We start from the raw sequence: 22,449 nt of genomic DNA on the forward strand, positions 1-22,449 counted from the left end.
GCGGTATCTGTGAAGGAAAGGGGCTAAAACCATGAACCTTTGCAGATTTTTATGTCTCCTCTCCCTATGGATACTCCCGATTACGGAACTGGAACAGACCGTTTCCATGACTGATCCTGATTTTACCCAGGAGAAGAATTCCAACTGAAGCATTGTCAAGATCCCTTTTAACCAAGAAAACACGTGTGGACTATCAAAACAAATAATCCAGAATTCTTACTTGAGGCACAAATAATCAGGATGAAAAAGTCAATACTGGTGATGGATGGATGGAAGGAAGGAAGGAAGGAAGGAAGGAAGGAAGGAAGGAAGAAAGAAAGAAAGAAAGAAAGAAAGAAAGAAAGAAAGAAAGACAGAGTGATGGGAAGGAGACGGGTGAGGGAGAGGTAGAAGGGAAGGAAGGGAGGGAGGAAGGGAGGGGCAAAAAAGGGGGAGGAGAGGAAAGAAAGAAAGAAGATGGGAGGGGGAGAGGGGAAAGAAGGAAGGGGGGAAGGAGTGGGGGAAACTAATAGCAGTCTCCATAGACAAGCATCTCCATAGACAACTAAAAGCAAAGTCGCTAGACTCAGTTACAACAGCATCATTGGAATATCCAAAGGATCAGGTTGAGGGCAGATTGTCCTAGGCAAAAAAATCTTACTACCCAGTTGCTAACAGTTGACATTGCCTTGACAGAACATAATCAACCAATCTCCTTTGCTTTATGCTCCCCTAGGTTTCTTTGTCAACCTCAAAGGGGCATCCTGTCCTTCATCCCAGGTTGATTGTAAGAGATCACGCTGCTGCTCTCACAAGGTTTCTTGTTTCTCCACCAACACAGCTCTCTGAATTTTGCTTCATCTGCCCACAGAAGTACGTGGCAGACGTTTGATGTTTAATTTTGACTCATGCTGAAGCTCCATTTTTTTTTTAAAAAAAGATGCATATGTACCAACATAATTACAAGAACTGAGACAATCAAAAGGTTAAAAAAAATCATAATGCATTCCTAGTGGAAATAAGTCAATCCTCCCACACAAAGTCCCCCCACCCCCACCCCTGTGTCTTTACAGGACTCAGTGGAAAATTCAACTGTGAGAGAAGCAGGATGGTCCTTTGTAAATTAAAACAGGATTTTCGGAGTTTTTCAGGCCATAAATCTGTGGAACCTCTTCTTAAGAAGCAAAGCTCTACAGGGGAAAAGTCAATTGTGTTGGAGTTAATTCTTCCCCTCTCTCTCTCCATTTTCTGTTGGAACTTTATGAAACATCTCACAGAACCCTGTTGTTGTTGTTAGTTGCGAAGTTGTGTCCAACGCATCGCAATCCCATGGACAACGTTCCTCCAGGCCTTCCTGTCCTCTGTCATCCTCTGGAGTCCATTTAAGCTCACGCCAACTGCTTCAGTGACTCCATCCATCCACCTCATTCTCTGACGTCCCTTTCTTCTTTTGCCCTCAGTCGTTCCCAGCATTAGGCTCTTCTCCAGTGAGTCCTTCCTTCTCATTAGGTGGCCAAAGTATTTGAGTTTCCTCTTCAGGCTCTGGCCTTCTAAAGAGCAGTCAGGGTTGATCTCCTCTAGGACTGGCCGGTTTGATCACCTTGCAGTCCAAGGGACTCGCAGGAGTCTTCTCCAGCACCAGAGTTCAAAGGCCTCCATTCTTTGGCGCTCAGCATTCTTATGGCTCAACCTTCACAGCCATACATTTCAACTGGGAAAACCATAGCCTTGACTATACACACTTTTGTTGGCAGGGTGATGCCTCTGCTTTTTAGTATGCTGTCTAGATTGGCCATAGCTTTCCTCCCCAGAAGCAAGCGTCTTTTAATTTCTTGGCTGTAAACCCCATGTGCAGTCATCTTGGAGCCCAGGAAAATAAAATCTGTCACTACCCTCATTTCTTCCCCATCTATTTGCCAGGAATTGAGAGGGCCGGAACCCTAGAGTTTGGCAGAATAGTTTGAACCCCAATTTAATACGTTAGTTACAGCTTCAGAATCCATAGACAAGAATCGTGTTGATCGGAGACATCGTAAGAGGAGGAGTCCCTCCTCAAAGCCCACATAGCTTCAACTTTGTGGTCTTTTAGGAAAGGTTTTGAGACATGGCTCTTTCATCAGGTCCAAAGGCAAGGGGCTTTGCAATCTTGGGATCCATCCCTTCGTTCCTGGAGTCTCCTTCCTCAATGTTGTAATATAACTTTTTTTTGTCGCTCCTGTTATTTATTACTGTTTTCTATTTCTGCAGTGTTTCCCATGCTGGGCAACTTTAAGATGAATGGACTTCAATGGCCAGAATTTCCTGTCCAGCATGTATACCGGGTGAGGAATTCTGGGAGTGGAAGTCCATTCATCTTAAAGTTGACATGGTTGGGAAACACAATATTTTTTGTTTTTCCTATCTTGCACAATACCTACAGTTGCTTGGGCATTTGAGGCTGCTTAAACATTGAGCAAAGAAACTTATCATGTGTAAATTATGATTTATTATGAGTTATTTTTATTTATTGGTTTATTTATTTGCTCAACAATTAATTTCTCCAGTCTGATACAGACTCAGTTATCCTCGCACTGCATTCAGGAAAACAAAAGCTGTGTTGCTGAAATTTTACCTCTGTTTAGAATACAGAATAATACAGATTAACAAAGTTGGAAGGGATTTTGGAAGTCTTCTAGTCCAATCCCCTGCTCAGGCAGGAAAAACTACACTACTTCAGACAAATGGTTGTCCAACCTCTTCTTAAAAACTTCCAGTGTTGGAGCATTTACAACTCCTGGAGGCAAGGTGTTCCACTGATTAATTGTTCTGTCAGGAAATTCCTCCTTAGTTCTAGGTTGCTTCTCTCCTTGATTACTTTCCATCCATTGTGTCTTGCCCGGCCTTCAGGTGCTTTGGTACCAGGTTGACCTTTTTCTTTGTGGCAACCCCTGAGATATTGGAACACTGTTATCATATCTCCCCAGTCCTTCTTTTCACTAAACTAGAGTACATACTCAGTTCCAGCAACCGTTCTTTATATGTTTTAGCTTCCAGGCCCCTAATCATCTTTGTTGCTCTTCTCTGCACTCTTTCTACAGTCTTTTTGTTATATCATGGCGACTAAAACGAGATGCAATATTCCAAGTGTGGCCTTACCAAGGCATTCTAAAGTGGTATTAATTAATAATTGCAGAGGTTTTATAAAGTGGTATTAACATCTTGTATCATGATTCTTATCCCTCTGTTAGTGCAGCCTACGATTGCATTTTGAATTGAAAGGGGCTTTCTGCAGGAGGCATGTTGGACCACGATCCCCATAATCCCAAATCACTGCATGTGCAAGGCGGGGAATATGGGGATTGCAATCCACTAGATCTAGAGGACAATTGGGTGGAAAAGATTTCCTTAAACATTTTAAATCGAGTTTTAAGGGGGTGGGATAAAAAGACAATGAGCAGGATCAATTGCAACAGGAGATCTTAAAGGCTCCATTAGATTAGTTCAGTCTAATCTAATTAGGTCCTCACCTATCCTCTCCAGATCCATCTCAGCTGCCACGGTTCGCTCATGGACTGACCCGGAAACTCTCGCCTCCGGGCTGTCAATACTTAGGGCGGAACCTTTCCCTCCCCAAAAGGAAGGGCGGTTGAAGCCACGCCGTGTTTTTCAGGGTGACGGGTATTCATTGCTGTCTCACGTCCGTAAGCGGAAGTGAAACGGGATTGGTCAACCAAACAAAGGGCGGAAGCCTGGTAGGAGAAAAATAGCTTTAGTTTCGAACGAAGGGACGGGTTGACTAAGGAAGCAAGAACAGCTGTCCAATGACGTGACGGTATGCAAATCGAAAGCTCTTCCCCACTCGACTCAAAACCCCGAAGGCAGCCAATGAGCAGCTGGATATTCAAATACGGGTTTAAAAAAAACACCTGTTCGGCTTCGGAGCATCCCGTACTTTCCGAACGTCATCCCTGTGTCACGGTTCAGCCAATGAGAGCCCAGTATGCAAATCGAGAACGCCGTCTCTTGTTTTCTCCGCTCTCGTGCGTCCGAAGGGTCACGTTTCTGTAATTCTCAACCAATCGTTTTCGCGTCGCTGGGCGGCTTATGCAAATTAAGCCGCCTCAGTACTCCTCCTCCTCCTTCTCCTCCTCCTCCATCTTGGGAAGGGTCGACTCTTAAGACTGAAAGGCAAAGCCATTTAAAAACAACGACGACCGGTGAGTATGTATGTGTGCGCGCGCGTGAGGGGGGGAATCAAACCAAGGGTTGCCCAACCGTCGTTACGCTCAGCGTTGGCCGGGGCCGCAATGCATCCTGGGACGGGCTCGGCGCCAGTTCGTAGGGAAAGCTGGGGGGAGGGGGAGGGAAACTGGCTCCCGGTGCATCCTGGGAAGGCCCGGTGCATTGTGGGAGGGTCCGGAGTGGAACGTTTCGTCGCTTCAGGGATTCGTGGGCTGCGGCGGGAGGGGGAAGAGGAGGAGGAGGACGCGAGTTCGAATGTGAGGCGTCTCACAATTTGGAAACTTTTGCAAGGTGAGTCCCTGACACGCCCACAAATCCACCCCGGGATATCCCCCCCGGAAGTGCCTATCCGGGTGAGGGGAGGGGGGAGAAATTGCCGTAAGTCGAGGACTACCTGATGGATGATTTGTCTGGATTTGTCTGCAGTTCCTAATGTAGGAAGTTAGCACCCACACCTCTCCTAGGAAAGTGAAATATTTTAGGAAATATTAAAAGGGCAGAATATTTCCCCTAAAAGGGAGGCAGAAACTTAGCCCCACCCCCAACCTTTGTCAATGGGACATTAAGGCCTGAGCCAGTCTATTCTACATAACAAAGATCCACACCCTTCAGGCAGAGCCATAGTAGGAATTGCCCAAAGTCCTTTCATTACATCATCACTCAGCAAGGCTCAACCAAGCCTGGGACTCAGGATAGCCTACAGAGTTGCTCCTGCATGGCCCCATGGGAGTCTGACAATCAATCAGAATACAAGCTCAAATTCAAAAGCCCAGAGAGGGCAGAAAACCCAGGCACTCCCAGCATCTCTTCCCTCTTCAAGGCATGCAATCCTCTTTTCCCCAGGACCTCAAACTATGTGGTCCTGTCCACCATTAAAACCAAACAGCCTCCATGTTTCCAGTGTTTTTCCCCCCACTTGGAACTGAACCCAGAAGGACATTTCTTCCAACGCTAAATGTTTCTGAACTGCAGCCAAAATCCAGACAGATCGTCCAGCAAGTAGTCCTCGACTTATAGTAGTTTCGTTAAGTTACAGGGGCCACTGGAAAAAAAGGGGGGACTTACATTAGGGCCATTTTTCACACTTAGGATAGCATTCATAATTCCTATAATTCATTCCTTTTCGTTTAAGTGGCCCGGGTGTTCCAGAGTTATGCTGGAATGCACACACACACACACACACACACACACACACCTCGAGGGTGGTTAGGAGTGTCTTACCCCCACAGTATTTGTTTCCAGAGAGTAAGTCATCTGTGTACCAAGTTTGGTTGAAATTGCTCAAGGCGTTCCAGAGTTATGCTGAAACACACACACACACACACACACACACACACACACACACATTTAGAATAGATATAGATAGATTCAATTTCTACGCTGCCTCCCTCTCTATCCAAAGCAGCTCTCTGTGTCTAGCAGTACAATAAAGATGGAAGTATTAAAAAAAAACCATAAATTTACAGGAATTCAACAGACTAAAAATTGAGTGGTGTGTGTGAGTGATGCCTTCTCATATTAAAATACATGAGGGATGTACAGAGGTAGTTGTTGATTTAAGTCCATTTAACAAATGTTTGAAATTACGACGACACTCAGGACTGTGTTGCACACTTTTACGACTGTTGTAGCATTCTCACGGTCATGTGATCAAAATGCAAACATCTGGCAACTGGCTCATTTATGACCGTATTGTGGTCTTCCTGCGTCACGTGATCCTATGTTGTGACCTTCTGACAAGCAGAGTCAGTGGGCAAGCCCAATTTGTGTTGCTAACTGAACAACTGCAGTGATTCACTTGACAAGGGGTGACAGGGAAGATCGTAAAAATGTGGAAAAATTCACTTAACCAATGTGTCACTTAGCAACAGAAATTTTGGCTTCAGTTGTGGTCCTAAGTTGAGGACCACCTGTATTAGCCTAGGTTCGGGACGCACTGCAAAAAAAAAAATCAATCAAGGGCAGGAGAGAAAAGAGCATGCCGGAACAGCAGTGAAAAAAGTGACTTACAATGGTTTTCACACATTGTAGCATCCCTATGGCCACGTGATCAAAATTCATACGCTTGGCAATTGAGTCATATTTATGATTGTTGCGGTGTCCCAGAGTCACCTTTGACGGTCTTCTCACAAGCAAAGTCTGGGAAAACCAGCTTCACTTCACCGTATTAGAATTCTTTATTGGCCAACTGTGATTGGACACACAAGGAATTTGTCTTTGGTTCATATGCTCTCAGTGTACATAAGGAGAATAAAATGCATTCATCAAGAATAAAAAGATACAACCCTTAATGATAGTCAAGCTTACTAATAAGCTATCAAATTGTACTAGTAAACACAAAACAATATAATATAAATTGAAAGATACAAGCAATATGGTTATAGTCATAAGTGGGAAGAGATAGATACTAGGAAGGAAGAAAAGAATAATGGTAATACTGCCTTAGTATATTATTTGACAGTGTTGTGGGAATTAGTTATTAAGATGAATGATGGCATTCAGGAAAAAACTGTTCCTGCATCTAGTTGTTCTGGTATGCAGTGCCCTATAGCGTCGTCTTGAGGGTAGAAGTTGAAATAATTGATGTCCAGGATGTGAGGGGTCTGTAGATATTTTCATGGCCCTCTTTTTGACTCGCGCAGTATACAGGTCCTCAATGGAAGGCAGATTGGTAGCAATCATTTTTTCTGCAATTCTAATTATCCGTTGAAGTCTATGTCTTGTTAGGTTGCAGAGCCAAACCAGACAGTTATGGAGTGCAGATGACAGGTTCAATAATTCCTCTGTAGAACAGAATCAGCAGCTATTTGGGTTAGTTTACTAACTGAACAACTGCAGTGATTCACCTGACAACTCTTGCAAGAAATGTCATAAAATGGGGCCAAACAGACTTAATAACTGTCTCACTTAGCAACATAAATGTTGTGCTCAGTTGCAGTCATAAGTCGAGGAGTACCTGTAATACGTTTGCTGTAACAAATAGAAATTGCAGTGTTAATACAAGAAAAATGCAGTAATAAAATATACTAGCTGGATACCCGTATTTTGCGACGAAACTATGTGATCGGGCTATGCAGGAGAAATTGGGTTCACAATCCGTTGGTTCAGTGGTGGTCGGTGATTGAAACATGTAAGGGAATATCGCTCCCACCACCTTGAGTCCAGAAGCAGTTCCATAAGTGGAAGACGTAGACATTTAGGTGAGCTATCGACATTTAGAACTGTAAGGAGCCCCAGGCCGCTCCTAAGTGAAGGAGTGGAACGTCTGCCAATTTGAACTGAGGTAACAGAATGTGAGGCAACTGGCTGTTGGAACAGAGTTCTTTTCAGATGGGGAGGGGGAGTAGAACTCATTAGCATCAAAGCGTGTTAATATAAGGCAAATGGCAGTTGGAATAGAGATCTTTTCAGGTGGGGAGGGGGAGTAGAACTCCTTAGCATCAGAGCGTGTTAATTACTGTATAAGAAATACTAATGATCTGATGGTCATTTTGAAAAATCCTTTTGTAGTGAGCACCTAGAAGCCAAGAGGAACATGTGTGTCAAATTTCAAGTTTGTAGGCTTTACAGTTCTGGAGATTTCATGATGAGTGGGTGGTATTTGGCTTTTATATAGAGAGATAAAATGCAATGGTAAAATATATTAAATGTGTATTTGCTAATTCTAAGGGTGCCCTGCCTGCATGTATGCCCATCATGGGCGTACCACACCAAGCTTCACCTGACTGATTCCTTCCTTGGTTTCCATTTCTTGGCAGTACTGTTATCATTCCATCATGATTGTTTTGCCACCCGGGTTAACAGAAGATGAGGAGGCTCTACAGAAGAAATTTGCCAAGCTCAAGAAAAAGGTGAGCTTATTCACCTTGAGGATGAAATAATATTCTTAAAAGTACAGGTAGTCTTTGACTTAACAACAGCTCATTTAGTGAAGTTACAGCGGCATTGAAAAACATGATTTATGACCGTTTTTCATACAACTGTTGCAGCATCCCCATGGTCACGTGATCCAAATTCGAGCACTTGGTAACTGACTTGTATTTATGACCGTTGTAGTGTCCCGGGGTCATGTAATCCACCTTTTACGACCTTCTGACAAACAAAGTCAGTGTAGATGCGATGCCAGATTCTCTTTTTACCAAAGAGCAAAGTTTAACCTTGTTTAACAAAGTTTAACAAGTTTCTGGCTTAGCCACAGAAATGTTGGGCTCAATTGTGGCCGTTAAGTCAAGGACTACCTGTATAGATCAAGGGGTTGAATGTCAGCCATGATGTTAGAATAGAATAGAAATAGGAATAGAATAGAATATAGAATAGAATAAAGAATAGACTATGGAATAGAATATAGAATAGAATATAGAACAGAATATAGAATAGAATATGGAATAGAATATAGAATAGAATATAGAATAGAATATAGAATAGAATAGAATTTTTTATTGCTCAAGTGTGATTGGACACACAAGGAATTTATCTTTGGTGCATATGCTCTCAATGTACATAAAAGAAAAGATACATTCATCAAGAATCATAAGGTAGTCATAAGGTACAAATAAGCAATCAAATCATACTAGGAAACAATATCGCAAGGATACAAGCAACAAAGTTACAGTCCTGCAGTCATAAGTGGGAAGAGATGGGTGATCGGAACGATGAGAATACTAATAGTAATAGTAAGGCAGACTTAGTAAATAGTTTGGCAGTGTTGAGGGAATTATTTGTTTATCACAGTGCTTCTCAATTATTTTCTGTCATGTCCCCCCCTAGGAAGAAGAAAACATTTCGCGCCCCCCAGGCGACTGTAAATAGTATCATTTGTCTATAAAATTGTTATAAGTACACCTCTGCATAACACTGTATCCTTATTAACGTATAAGAGAATAAAAAAAGAAAGAAATGTGGATCAATTTACAACGAAGAATAGCTTTATTAACTGTAGCAGAAAAGATTTAAAGGAGCACAGCTAGAACATATAAATACATATATTTACATATAGAGTATCACAGAAGTGAGTACACCCCTTAACATTTTGTAAATATTTAAGTATACTTAAATATTTACAAAATGTTAAGGGGTGTACTCACTTCTGTGATAACACTGAAGAAATGACACTTGTATATGCATGTATACACACACAAACACACACATATATATCCTGCACGCAGTGATTTCTAGAAACAACACCTGCTCGTCTCAGTGGGAAAGACCCACGCATCCCAGATGCGAAGACTGTCCAAGTGGTCCTTAAGATGACCGCCGACTTAGGGAGGGAGGGAGCCGCAGAGGCGGGGCTCAAAGGGAAGGAGAGCGGGATAAAACACCGGAGCGCTCTAAGCTTTGGAAACTCTCGCCTTTCCTTACCACGGAGCCTTGGAAACTCTCCAGACAGAGACGCATCCGGTCGGAAGAAGGAGAAAGAGAAGGGGCGGCTGAGGGAAGAGAGACGCGGGCGAGCTCAGCGATCCTGACGGGCAATCCCTGCCGCCAGGGCGGAACAAAAGCGGGCAGAGGAGACGCATCGGAGCACCCGCTCCGATCCTGACCCGGCTTCGAGCCCCCCTTTATGGAGCCTCGCGCCCCCCCGGGGGGCGCGCCCCACTATTTGAGAAGCACTGGTTTAGCAGAATGATGACATTTGGGAAAAAACTGTTCTTGTGTCTAGTTGCCTTGGTGTACAGTTCCCTATAGCGTCGTTTTGAGGGTAGGAGTTAGGAATAGGAAATAAAGGGACTAGCAAAAGTTCCTTTTTGGGAAGGAAGGGATGTTGGACTATGCGTATCTTTTATTGACTTTTATTTGTCTTCTTCCCATCCAGAAAAAGGCCCTCATGGCCTTAAAAAAGCAACAGGGTTCAACCAGTCAGGCTATCCAGGGAGGAATTAAACGATGTAAGTCGGACTTTTGGGAAACAATGGGCTGTTGTGAGGGAGGCGTCCTCTTGCCAATGTTGCCCATTTGGGGACAGCAGTTTTTCCCTTTCTTCCCTGTTTCCAGCCATCTCAGATCAGCCGGTAGTCGACACCGCGACAGCCACAGAACAAGCCAAGATGCTGGTGAAAACGGGGGCCATCAGTGCTATTAAAGTTGAGAACAAGAACTCGGGATTCAAACGCTCTTGGACTCGGAAGGTGAAGCCAAAAGTAAGTTGGGTTAATGCAAGGGAGATGCAGGAGGAAACCCTCTCATGCTGGGATGTCCATCCTGGGAATCTTTTAAGACCTGTGGACTTCAATTCCCAGAATTCCCCAGCCAGTATGGCTGCCCTAGTGGATTGGGCCAAAAATTATTATTATTATATTTATTATATTTAATGCTTCTAGACCGCCCCCTCTCCCGAAAGGAAAATGCTTTTTTCAAGAGGCACCTGGACGTTCTGGTTTTTCCTTGAAGGCATTTTACTTCTCATCCAAGAAGCTTCTTCAGCTCTGACTGGATGGTGGGTAATAGAAGGGTTTATACTCCTTGCAGACAGCTGGTTATTTGCATTCTTTTAGTGGGTCTCTAAGATCACCTGGAAGTTTATCTGTGTCCTGAGAGTCACCTGAGAGGTGCAAATGTGTGTGTAGCCTTCTTGGAACTGTTGAAAGGACTGTGTTGTAGACTGGAGATAGATGATGTCGTATTCCTCTGTTGAGAGGGGGCTGCTGAATTTTGACATAGATGGTGTCTTTGACCCCTCTTTCAAACCAGCGGTTCTCTCTGTCCAAATGCGGACTTTGCTGTCTTCAAAGGAGTGCCCTGTGTCTTTTAAATGCAATGGGAGGGATATGACATCACCTATATCCTATCTACAACACAGTCCTTTCAACCGTTCCAAGAAGGCTCCGCACCCATTTGCACCACTCAGGTGACCCTGAGGACAGAGATAAACCTCCAGGTAGCCTCAACTTATCGCTAAAAAAATGCAAATGACCAGCTGACTGCAAGGAGCCTAAATCCTTCCATTCCCCACCATCCAGTCAGAATTGAAGATGAGACGTGAAACCCCTTCAAGGAAAAAAAACCAAGAAAGCTCAGTTTGCCTCTTGAAAATAAAGCCCCTTTGGGACAACAACGATCTGGATGGCTAAGAATCTCCATGGACATCTAGTGGCTTGGGGCAAGTGACTTTCAGCTTGCTTTTTAATGCCTGTTTGCCTTTAGGAGACCAAGAAGGGATCTGCCCCAACTTACCAGCCCTTTCAGCGCAGCGTCTCTGCAGATGACGATTCCCGAGAGGTAACTGAGATACAATTCCCTATTCAGTTTGGGAAATGGGTTAGGTCGGTGCTTGCATGGTTCTCCTTCAGTGGTTCAAAATATATGTTTCAATGGTTCAGAATATCGGTTCAGTCACTCATATCCTGGTTTCTCCTATGTGCAGTGGGGGGATTCAATATTTTTTACTATCGGTTCTGTTAGCATGGCTTGGTGGGCGCGGCAGGGGAAGGAGGCCAATGCTATTCAGATTTTTTTTGAGTTAGATTTACATCCCGCTTTATTTGAAACAAACTCAAGGCAGTGCATCTACGGGCATTGCTCGCTTACCAACCATGATTGGGGTCGTCAAATAACATGACTGCATCAGACTTAGAATGTAATTTCATACTTAATAAGCCATTTGTTTTTAAATTTTTCATTTTAGGCCCGGCGCCCCCAAAGGAAGTATCTATATGAGAGGTTGGTTCCATTCACGCCATTGTTTTATTGATCTTTATTCTTTTATTTATCAATTGCATTTATATGTCACCCATCTCTCTGATAAGGTGACTCTTATAGTGCTATCAGGATAATTCCTCCCGTTGATGCCAGTTTTGGCAAACAGAATCTGTTCAGTCACTGGAGAAATCCAGCTGATAAAGGTTGCATTAACTGACATTTTTGTGTTGAGGCACAATCGTTGCTGTTTAGTGTAACTTTCTCATTTTGGTGGTTTCTGTTGGAACTAAACAGGTCGATAGGTTCCTTGGTGTGAAAAAATTGTGCCCTAGAATTAAGGGAGCCTAAGAAATGATTCTGAAAAGTAGGATGTGTTATTTTACCACACAACGATGCGTACTTCTAACACTAATTTTGGAAGTGGAGAATTCTTTTATTGTCACTCTTCGTTTATAACTGAAGATTCAGATGTCATACAGACCATTCAGGGCTCAACAGATCTGGGTATTTGCTGGGCTTTAATTCAGAAGTGCAAAGTTCCCGGCAGGGTTCCAAGTAACACCTCTAACAAAAGAAGACTCCGAGGCTTGCGTTTCCTCGAAGTTCCATTTTATTAGGGATGTCATATTGGCACATCTGGGAAAACCCGAATCTGAAAGCTCCCAGGTTTTCCCCACACAAAAGAAAGTTCAAGTCCCTGCCCAGCAACCACATGTCCATCACATGGCCCAATCAGGCACCGTACAAAACTGGAGATGCTTCCCAGATGGAGGTCAAGTGTGAGAATGACATTGCTTAAAGTAGTCATTTGCAAAGCCTTTGGGCGGTGATAACGTAGACATGAAAAACTGGAAACTCTTTTTTAAAAGTTTGCCTGCCAGCGAATGGGAGGAAAGAAAAGGCATGTGAAACGATACTCAAAGGCTGAAAGCAAAACATGAAGGCAAATCTGTCAGTCTGCATTGTTCTTTGCCTACCAGGCCAAGTGTTACGTTTCATGCCAATTTTGTGGCCCGCCAGCGGCCAGCAGAGCAGGTGGCAGACTCAGACAGTGAGGAGGTTGGGGAGGAACATCAGCCAGTCCTGGACTCTGGGGAAAGCTCTGATGTGGGCTCTGCAGTCGGAGGCAGAGATGGAGTCAGGGCTGTCTTGACGGGTATCAGCTGCCTTCTGAGTTGGATATAAGTGGGGCAGAAGAACAGCTGGAGCCTGTTCCCGATGTGCGCATGCGCAGAGTTGCCAGACGAAGGGAGCAGCTAAGGAACAAGGGTGGACTTGGGAGTAAAGCCACAGGTGGAGGGTGAATGGCCCCTCCCAGAGGGAACAAAAGAGGAGCGAAAGGGGAGTGGAGTTTGCAGGAGAGAATTAATTCATTCCTGCATTCTTGCCAAGTATTGCAGCGTCTGAAAGATATCGGCCTGGCCACTCTCCAAGCCTGATAAAGGTCGGTAATTGTGAACTACCTTGAAAGACTGTGGGAGAGGACTGTGGGATAGGAATTCACTGTAAATTAAATGAAAGGGGTTTATCAGGATGAGGACTTGGCTTCGTGCTGCTGGGGAAGCTTAGGTCAGAACCAAATGTCCCCTTGTATCTAACTGCTTCTCCATAGTCCACCACTTCTGGTGAATTCAATTCTGTACTTTCCATGCTCTCTCCTAGCTTTGTGAGCTCCAGCGATAGCCTCCGAGATCCAGAGAAAGAGCCAGAAGAAGGCAGAGATCCAGACAAAGAACCCGATCAGAGTGAAAGTCTGCATGGCTATGAGAAGGACAATGACCGAGATCGTAGCCGGGACAGAAGTAGGGACCGGGACAGAGATCGAGACAGAGACCGGGACCGAGACAGAGACCGGGACCGAGACAGAGACCGGGACCGAGATCGAGGGCGTGAGCGAGAACGGGACAAAGAAGGCTACCGCCGTAAGAAATACTTCGTTCTAGTGGAGGGCAGTGCTAATGGGCTGACTTACGTCAAAGCAATTTCCTTTTATTGCTTCTCTGCTATAGACAGAAGTCTTGCCAGACTAAAGCAAACTACTTGCACCAGTAAAGATACACAGCTAGCATCGACGTACGATGACAATTGAGCTCAAAAATTCTGTTGCTAAGTGAGACAGCTGTTAAGCGAGTTTCGCCCCATTTCACAACCTTTCTTTTGCCCCGGTTGTTCAGTGAATCACTGTAGTTGTTAAATTCGTAATCCGGTTGTTAAGTGAATCTGGCTTACCCATTGACTTCTCTTGTCAGAAGGTTGCCAAAGGTGATCACGTAACCTTGGGACACTGCAGGCTGTCATAAATACGAACTGGTTACTGTACAAGACTATTTCAAGTGCCAGAGTACACCTTAGAAATTGGGTTTGGCTCTTCTGCATATGGAAACCACTTTTTTTTTAAAAAAAAAGTACTTGCATATAAAGAATAAATTGACCCTAAAATTTTTAACTAAAACAAATACATATTTGAGGATAAGCCCATTGTGACATTTAAAGCACACAAGAATTTTAAAGAGTCAGCTTATTTGGTAAAAAATGGAAGAGTCGGCTTATCCGCGGATGAGTTTATACACGACTATACAAAATATCGATTGTGCAGGAGAAAAGAGAAGAAGACTTTCTGTGTGGTTTGCAGGACATAGGCAGAATAACACATTATTTCTCAACCGCTTCTTTCTTTCTTTTTTCCTTTCGTTATCCAGGATCGGATTCTTACCCCGAGGGACGTCTGCCCCGCAAAGGGAACACGGTGTACGTGGACGGGGCAAATATGAATGAGGCCATGTTGACCACGGCTTTCTCGGCCTTTGGGAATATCATTGACCTCTCTGTAGACAGCGTCCGGAAGTGAGTGCTGGGAAGAACCTGGGCAGGGTCTCCGAGGAATGTCCAAGCGATGCCCTCAGTAGAAATTTGCATGGAAACAAAGAATCCTGCCAAACAATTCACCCATTGGGCTGTTGGTCTGAGTGCCGAGCTTGGCAATTTGGTTGCAAATATTTCGTCGCCATTCAAGGAGACAGCGTCAGTGCATTTGAAGTGTGCTCTTCTGTCCGAATACAGCAAATTAGTGTGAGTGTTGTTTGTTCAGCTACTTCTGAATCATGGTCGGAGTTTGGATTGTTGGATTGGCTGGCTGGTGTTACTGTGGCATGGCCTTTGGTTTTAAGTGCCGTCTGTGTGATGTAAAGTAGTGTTTGTTCAGGTGCTGCTGAACTGTGGTCTGATTTTGGTCACACAGACAGTACTTTAAACATCCCAAGTAGTGCACCCATTGACAGCAGAACTCCGAGGCAGGTAAGATTCCTCAAAGAACAATTTATTGCAGGGCTGTCAAACTCGCGGCCCGTGGGCTGGATGCGTCATGCGCCCGCCACCCCCAAGCCTGGTTTAGTGAAGGGGGCAAAAGTCATGTGATAATGCCATGACGATGCAAATTTGACACCCCTGATTTATTGGATGCATCATATTGGCACAGCTGGTGAAAACTGACTCTGAAAGTTCCTGCAGTTTTCACCTTCAAAAAAGTAAAAGTGGTCTATCTCCTCTCTTCCCAACCCCACCCCCCTCCAAGGTCATCAGTCACATTGTCCAGTCAAGGTGCCGGCTGGTTTCTCGGTTATTCTACTCCTCTTCCCCACCACTTGTTGAAATGTCCTTGGTTCCCACAGGGTTTTTGTTTTGACTACAAAAACCCAGCTAACTATTCCCCCCCCCCCACATATCTTGTGGCAACGCTGAAGCCGTAAAGATGGCCTCAGCCAGGTTCGCTTCAGGATTGACACAAAGGCCATCAGTAACAACAGCCAGCCCATCAAACTGTCCGAAGTCAGAGCATGACTCAGAAGTATCTGAACAAACAACATCCACGCTAATTTGCATCACATAAAAAGGTATTTTAAAGGCCAGTGCTCTGACAGATGAGCACAATTCAAAGTGCACTGACAATGTCTCCTGGAATGGTGACGAAACATTTGCAACCAAATTGCTGAGCTCAGCCCAACAGCCCAACTACCAACACGAGCTCCTAACATTCAAATACATCTCAATTCACCCATCTCTCCTTAATTAAACACAGGTAGTCCTCGACTTAACGACCGCATGTGAAACCCCCCCCCCCATGTTTCCATCACTAAGCGAGACAGCTGTTAAGTGAGTTTTGCCCCATTTTACAACCTTTCCTGTCAGGAAATTCATTGAAAGAAGCATTCAATGAAAGAAGTTGTTAAGTTAGTAACCCGGTTGTTAAGTGAATCGGCTTCCTTGTTGACTTTGCTCGTCGGAAGGTCGCACAACCCCGGGACACTGCAACGATCAGCAATACATTCCAGTTGCCAAGCATGCCAAATTTTGATTGCATGACCATGGGGATGCTATAATAGCTGTAAGTGTGAAAAACTGACTGAACAAATGGCTGTGGGTCAAGGGCTACCTGTAAATAGCGACAGTCTTCAAGATGGCTACCTCGTTTCCGTTACCTCAGAATATCCGATGATGATACAGATATCCAAAGGTTGATCTCCTCATACTAGATTGTCGATTAAATCTCAACTCTTAATTTGAGGAGCATGACTAAATCATGGCTTACTGAACTGACATTTTACTGAATAGCCTTACAGATTTGTTTCTCAGAATTGGGTAGATATGAAGAAGGATCAGTATCCAAAATTGAGGAATCATTTTCAGTATCTCTTTGCCAGTCATAGGAAGAAGATAGCGTCATTATTTTTTTTTAAAAAAAGAATCATCTTGAAGGCAATTGGTATTTCTCTTCATTCCTCTCCTCCCCTTCCCACCAATATGTTGGCTGCAAAATTTTGGGAGTTGAAGTCCACACATCTTAAAAGCTGTGGCTGGAAAAAATGCTATGTGAAATGACGCAAGTAATGGGTATTCATTTCAGATTAAATTTTTAGTACCCCAAATGTTAATTTTTTTTTTAATGGAAGGTGTGGGAATGATGATATACTATGCGTGTCTTAATCTTATTTTACGTGCTGAAAAATGTGAACTCCCAGGTTTTTAAAGACCAAAATGTCAGGAGGGTACATGTATAGATGACCCAAGTCAGCTGTTGTTGCCGGAAGCAACCACAATGGGGTCAAAAAATTCATTTCCTACTCCTTCCCCTTCCTCTACTGCTTTCCCCATTAAGGTCGGAGGTGTCAGGGTTCCAAGTAACACCCCCAACGAAAGAAGACTCCGAGGCTTGAAGTTCCTCAAAGTTCCATTTTATTAGAGATGTCATATTGGCACAACTGGGAAAACCCGAATCTGAAAGTTTCCAGGTTTTCCCCACCCAAGCGAAAGTTCAAATCCCTACCCAGCACCCACATGTCCATCACATGATCCAATGAGGCACCGTCCAAAACTGGAGATGCCTCCCAGTCACACCATCGCAGCTGCAGGCCCAGATGACCTTGACTCTCTGAGAAAGGAATGTTATTTTGACTATATGTCTCCCATACTCCATATAACCCCCCCTCCCAGTTTCCCACAGCATTGAATATGGCAGGCCTGAAGGCCCAAAGCAAATGATGGCTTCCAGGCCTGATAGGAGGAACAGATTTGTAACTTTGACCCACACTGACCATGGTTCCTTGGTAAATGGTGCCTTGTGCCACTGATTATTAAATTGGAACTTTAAGGATAGCTCTGCCTTAGACTCTGATTTAATTCTGCATGATATTTGGAACGCTGCCCAACGTGGGGCTCGTCCAGGATTTGAACCCGGGACCTCTCGCACCCCAAGCGAGAGCCACATGGGACCTTTCCCACCCACACCCACCCCCACTAACTGCTCTTTATTTTTTCCCCACTCAGTTGTGCTTTTGTGACCTATGACAAGATCGAATCAGCAGATCAAGCTGTCGCTCAGGTATCGGGAAAAGGGGTTTTCTTATTGTTGACAGAAGTAAAATGAGAGCCGGTATGGTCTAATGGTTAAGACACCAGGCTAGAAAGCAGGAGACCATGAGTTCCAATATCTCAGGGGTTACCACAAAGAAGAGGGAGTCAAACTATTTTCCAAGGCACCTGAGGGTAGAACGAGAAGCAATGGGTGGAAACTAATCAAAGAGAGAAGCAACTTAGAACTGAGGAGAAATTTCCTGACAGTGAGAACAATTAATCAGTGGAACAGAAGTTGCCTCCAGAAGTTGTGAATCCCCCAACACTGGAAGTCTTTAAGAAGATGTTGGATAGCTATTTGTCTGAAACGGTATAGGGTTTCCTGCCTAGGCAGGGGGTTGGACTAGAAGACTTCCAGGGTCCCTTCCAACTCTGCTATTGTATTGTATAGTTCAAGTCCCGTCTTAGACGTGAAAGCCGGCTGGGTGACTTGGGTTGTTCACCGTCTCTCAGCCCAACTCCCCCTCACAAGGGTGGTGGCTGTGAGGAAAATAGGAGGAGGAAGATGTGTTGGATATGTTTGCAGCCTTGTTATTTGTAAAAATAATGGAAGGAGGAAGGGAGCAGGAGGGAGGGAGGAAGTAAGACGAGGGAGGAAGGAAGGAAGATGAGGGATGAAGGAAGGAAGACGAGGGAGGGGAGGAAGATGGAGGTGGGAGGGAGGAAGAGGGAGGAGGGAAGAAATAAGATGGAGGAGGGAGGGAGGAAGATGGAGGAGGGAGGAAGGAAGAAGAAGGAAGGAAGATGAAGGAGGGAGGAAGGAAGAGGGAGGAAAGAAGGAAGATGGAGGAGGGAGGAAGGAAAAGGGAGGGAGGAAGACGAGGGAGGGAGGAAGGAAGATGAGGGAGAGAGGGAGGAAGTGAGTGAATGAATGAATGATGGAGGTGGCCCATGCTGGGAGTGACTGAAAAGACTTCCACCCCTGTATCTCCCATCCTCTTTTAGTTTTTAATCTTTATTTAATGTCTCTTAATTTTAATGGTTTTTAGTCTTGATTTAATCTTCTTTAATTTTAATGGCTTTGTATTATCTTTCTATCGCTTTGTAAGCTGGCCAGAGTCACTTCAATAGTGAGGTGGGCGCTTATATGCATTTAAGAAATGAATGCATCAGGAGGAGCAGTGCAGAAGCACCCGTTTCCCTCCCTCATTTTCTGCTCTTCAGTTGTCTGTTCGGATGGTCCTATTATATCTGGGATCTGCCCTCCCAATCCCACCCACCCTTCTCTCTTGCACCTCGATAGGATGTTGGATCGTGGCTTGGTTTAGTCTTATTGGCCTCTGCCAGATAGGGAAGTCTCTTGTTTTCTCCAAGTTGGTCTGAGTTGATTGGGTGTCTTTTTCTCCTCCCAGCTCAACGATACCGTCGTGGAAGACGTGAAGCTGATGGTCAGCATCGCTCGCAAGCAGCCCATGCTGGATGTGGCCGTCGGCAAATCCGTGTGGGGAACTTTGGGTGAGGAGACGGACTTTGACGGAAGCATGGGAGGGATCAGGCATAGGGTGCAAATTGGCCTCTTGAGGGCAGATGAGGATGACCAAGAAGTTCCCCAGGTCATTTTTACCTTTAGGTTAAAAGCAGCCCAAATCATTGTCTGTAGAGATTCATCCAGATTATGGTTGTAATCAAGAGGCACCTGGACTTTTTTGTTTTTTCTCTTTGAAGACGTTTCGCTTCTCATCCAAAAAGCTTCTTCAACTCTGACAGGATAGTGGCGAATGGAAGGGTTTATATTCCTTGCAGACAAGCTGGTCATTTGCATCTTTTTAGAGGGTCGTTGAAACCCTGGGAGGTTGATCTGTGTCTTCAGGGTCACCTGAGTGGTGCAAATGGTTCCAGTAGTCTGCAGTTTTGTTCTCTGGAAACCCACTCTTACTCCCACATCATCCCAAAGTATATAGCTAAAAGTCTGTAGAAATTCTCAAGAGTCATCCAGGTCACGGTTGTCCCAAAGGTGCTTTTTCCGGAGGCAACTGGACTTTCTGGTTTTTTCTCTTTGAAGACCCTCTAAAAGGATGCAAATGACCAGCTGTCGGCAAGGAATATAAATCCTTCCATTCCCCACTATCCTGTCAGAGCTGAAGAAGCTTCTTGGATGAGAAGCGAAACGTCTTCCAAAGGAGAAAAAAAAACCAGAAAGTCCCGTTGCCTCCTGAAAAAAAAAGCACCTTTGGGACAACCATGACCTGAAGGACTGAGAATCTTTACAGGCTTTCAGGCCAAATAATCTTGCTTATGCATCTAAAATGCCATTTTACCTTGTGCTTGCTTGTGCTTACAAATCGTAATAATGGGAACAGACTAAATAGAGATGCCTAGGTCTCTAGCATCACCAGGATTTGGCATCAGAGGTTCCCAAGATCAAGTCCCCCCCAAAATATTTCTGCATCCCAAATTGAGTTGAGGGGTGAAGGGGGCTTATGCTACAACAGGGGTGTCCAAACTTGGGAACTTTAAGACTTGTGGACTTCAACTCCCAGAATTCCCCAGCCAAGCTGGCTGGGGAATTCTGGGAGTTGAAGTCCACAAGTCTTAAAGTTCCCAAGTTTGGACACCCCTGTGCTACAAGCTTTGCATGGTTTCTTTTTTGGGGAGGGGGAGCCAAAAGTGGGATAAGCCAAAAATCTGTATATCTTTCGCTAGGAGATCGCTGATGTGTTCATTGTTTCCTTTTTTCAGCTGCGATAAACACCATCAATGGTTCTCATCGAGACAAGCGATCCCAGGTTATCTACAAAGAGGACAACTTCTGAAGCGTAGCAGCACCCGTTCCCCCATCCTCCCCCCCATCCTCCCTCTGCCTTTTCATTTAAAAGATTCAAATAAATGTCGGCTTTTTAAAAAAACGTTTTGAACTGTGCTAACTCCAGTTTTAGGAGTGAGGCTTTGGAAAGCACTGTGTCCTTTTTGATGTCTTTAATAGAAGCTTCCCCCAACTTGGAGGGCAGGCTGGTTGTGTAAATAGAGGTGTGTGTCTGTCTGTCTGTCTGTCTGTCTGAAAGAAAATATAGATGAAATATAAATACTCAAGAATCTCCTAAATGTGGTTTAGCCACAGAAAAGAAAGTCATTGTTTTCAGCAGATGATTTGCAGCAGAAAGAAAGGAAGGTGGAGGCAATAAGGTTGGAAATAACACTTAGTTTGATAACAAAAAGCAATTTATTAGCTTCAAAATTAGCCACGCATCAAGCAAAATTAATAATGGGGATAATATGATCATCTACATAGAAAAAGACCAGCTTGTTTCGAATCCTATGATTTAAGTATATATAAGTCACAAGAAGGGATGCGGTGGGGGGAGAGAAGGAGCCAATGTCGTGATGAGACCACGTACAATCTCAATGCTCTGAGATTGCCGTTGATACTTTTGTCGCTGGGTGGTCCAAACGGACCTAAGCCCTCCCGCAGAGATGGTGAACAGGAACAATATATCTTGCTGATCTCAGGGACATCGCAAACTCCCTGATTGATCCAAGAGAAGTTCTTCAAGCCGTCGACAAAAAAATCCAGGCATTAGGCTGATGAAGTCGGGGCGGCTCCAAAAGGATACGGAAAGAGAAAGTGTTTCTAGCTGGTGAGGAATTTTTACCTTTTTAAAAGAGACTGCCTATAAAAAACTTAAAACCAATTTAAATTGGAGAACAGAAGAATTAAGCGGCGGAATTAAATTTGGAATGGTTTTGGACAGTGGGTTATCATACTTTTTAAAAGCTATCTTCATGGATGGAATTTATGTAAGCCTTTTAAAATGAATGGATTAAGTTTTCCATTTTTTTTCTTTTATTATTCTTTGTAACCTATGGACTAAAATTCTCTTTCACTACTATGGGTGTTCTAACTCATTCAAGAATCAGACTTTTTTAAAAACTTGAAATACAAAAAAAGATACAAAAAGAAACAAAGAAGATTGCAACAATAACACTGCTACTCGCAGGCTGGTGGTTTGTGTATTGGAAACGAATCACTTCTCACGGATTATCCTGGCTTGGCACTCCAAGGTCTCACTGCTTGTTTATAGAGAGTGATAAGAAGAAAAGCATACAAATGTCCCTTTGAAGTATATCTTTAACCAGAGAAAAGTGAAAATAAAACGTTATTGTGAATCTATGCTTAATCTTGTTAAAACCTTCCAAGCTAGAGCAGCAGTGTTAGTTAGCTGGAGATAATGGCACAATTTCAAAAGCAGAAAGAAATTTCAAGTCTGCAAAAGATATTCTCAGAAATACAGAAATTATCAAACACATATGAGAGGATAGAGAAGAAGTTGGAAGACTTAGAGTATCTAACAGTAAAATATGATGAAGAAGTTGGAGATGTTATCAAATGGAAAAAGTGGTGGTTAAAATCCTAAAAATTGAAGAGGAAAATGAATATAAAGAAATTAAAATTGCTGATATTTATGGTGATTGGTTTGTCTCTGAAAATGGAAAGAATGGAATACTGAAAGAGGAATTAAATGGAGGGGAAATCTACCCCAGATGGCAAGATACAGAAGAAGAGAAAACAGGAATTTATGGATTTAAAGAGAGAAATTTTATTAGCAATATCATTGATAACATTGCCGACAATCAAAGATAAGCTGATTAAGGAAACAGAGGAAGGGCATTGAAATTACATGAGAGATTTTATAAGCAAGGAGTTGCTAAGAGGAGTCCATACAAATTTGATTAAGGAGATGATTAGAGGATTGACACCACAAATGG

General features: G+C 43.8%; 2 protein-coding genes across 3 annotated transcripts in view; one reads left to right on the forward strand and one right to left on the reverse strand.

Moving 5' to 3' along the window:
- SKIC2 (SKI2 subunit of superkiller complex) overlaps positions 1 to 3,634 on the reverse strand; it is a 50,152-nt gene extending 46,518 nt beyond the window's left edge. The window contains exon 1 of the mRNA XM_081934272.1: positions 3,486 to 3,634. Within this exon, the coding sequence (XP_081790398.1) occupies positions 3,486 to 3,504 (19 nt within the window). The 5' untranslated portion in view covers positions 3,505 to 3,634. The remainder of the gene's footprint in view (positions 1 to 3,485) is intronic.
- Positions 3,635 to 4,003: 369 nt separating this feature from the next.
- NELFE (negative elongation factor complex member E) lies at positions 4,004 to 20,591 on the forward strand. Of its 2 annotated transcripts, none has more exons than XM_081934309.1 (11): positions 4,004 to 4,179; positions 7,959 to 8,051; positions 10,016 to 10,088; positions 10,195 to 10,340; positions 11,344 to 11,418; positions 11,825 to 11,859; positions 13,501 to 13,760; positions 14,538 to 14,682; positions 17,659 to 17,713; positions 19,098 to 19,200; positions 20,425 to 20,591. In XM_081934309.1, exons 2-11 carry the CDS (start codon positions 7,977 to 7,979, stop codon positions 20,496 to 20,498), a joined length of 1,041 nt encoding a protein of 346 aa, XP_081790435.1. In that variant the 5' UTR covers positions 4,004 to 4,179; positions 7,959 to 7,976; the 3' UTR covers positions 20,499 to 20,591. The 2 variants fall into 2 exon arrangements, with proteins under 2 accessions (XP_081790435.1, XP_081790436.1); XM_081934310.1 differs by lacking the exon at positions 4,004 to 4,179 and adding an exon at positions 4,365 to 4,495.
- Positions 20,592 to 22,449: the final 1,858 nt, after the last annotated feature.

This window comes from Natrix helvetica (genome assembly GCF_964273705.1).
Source record: "Natrix helvetica genome assembly, chromosome: 1".
In the NCBI taxonomy this organism is placed as follows: Eukaryota; Metazoa; Chordata; class Lepidosauria; order Squamata; family Natricidae; genus Natrix; species Natrix helvetica.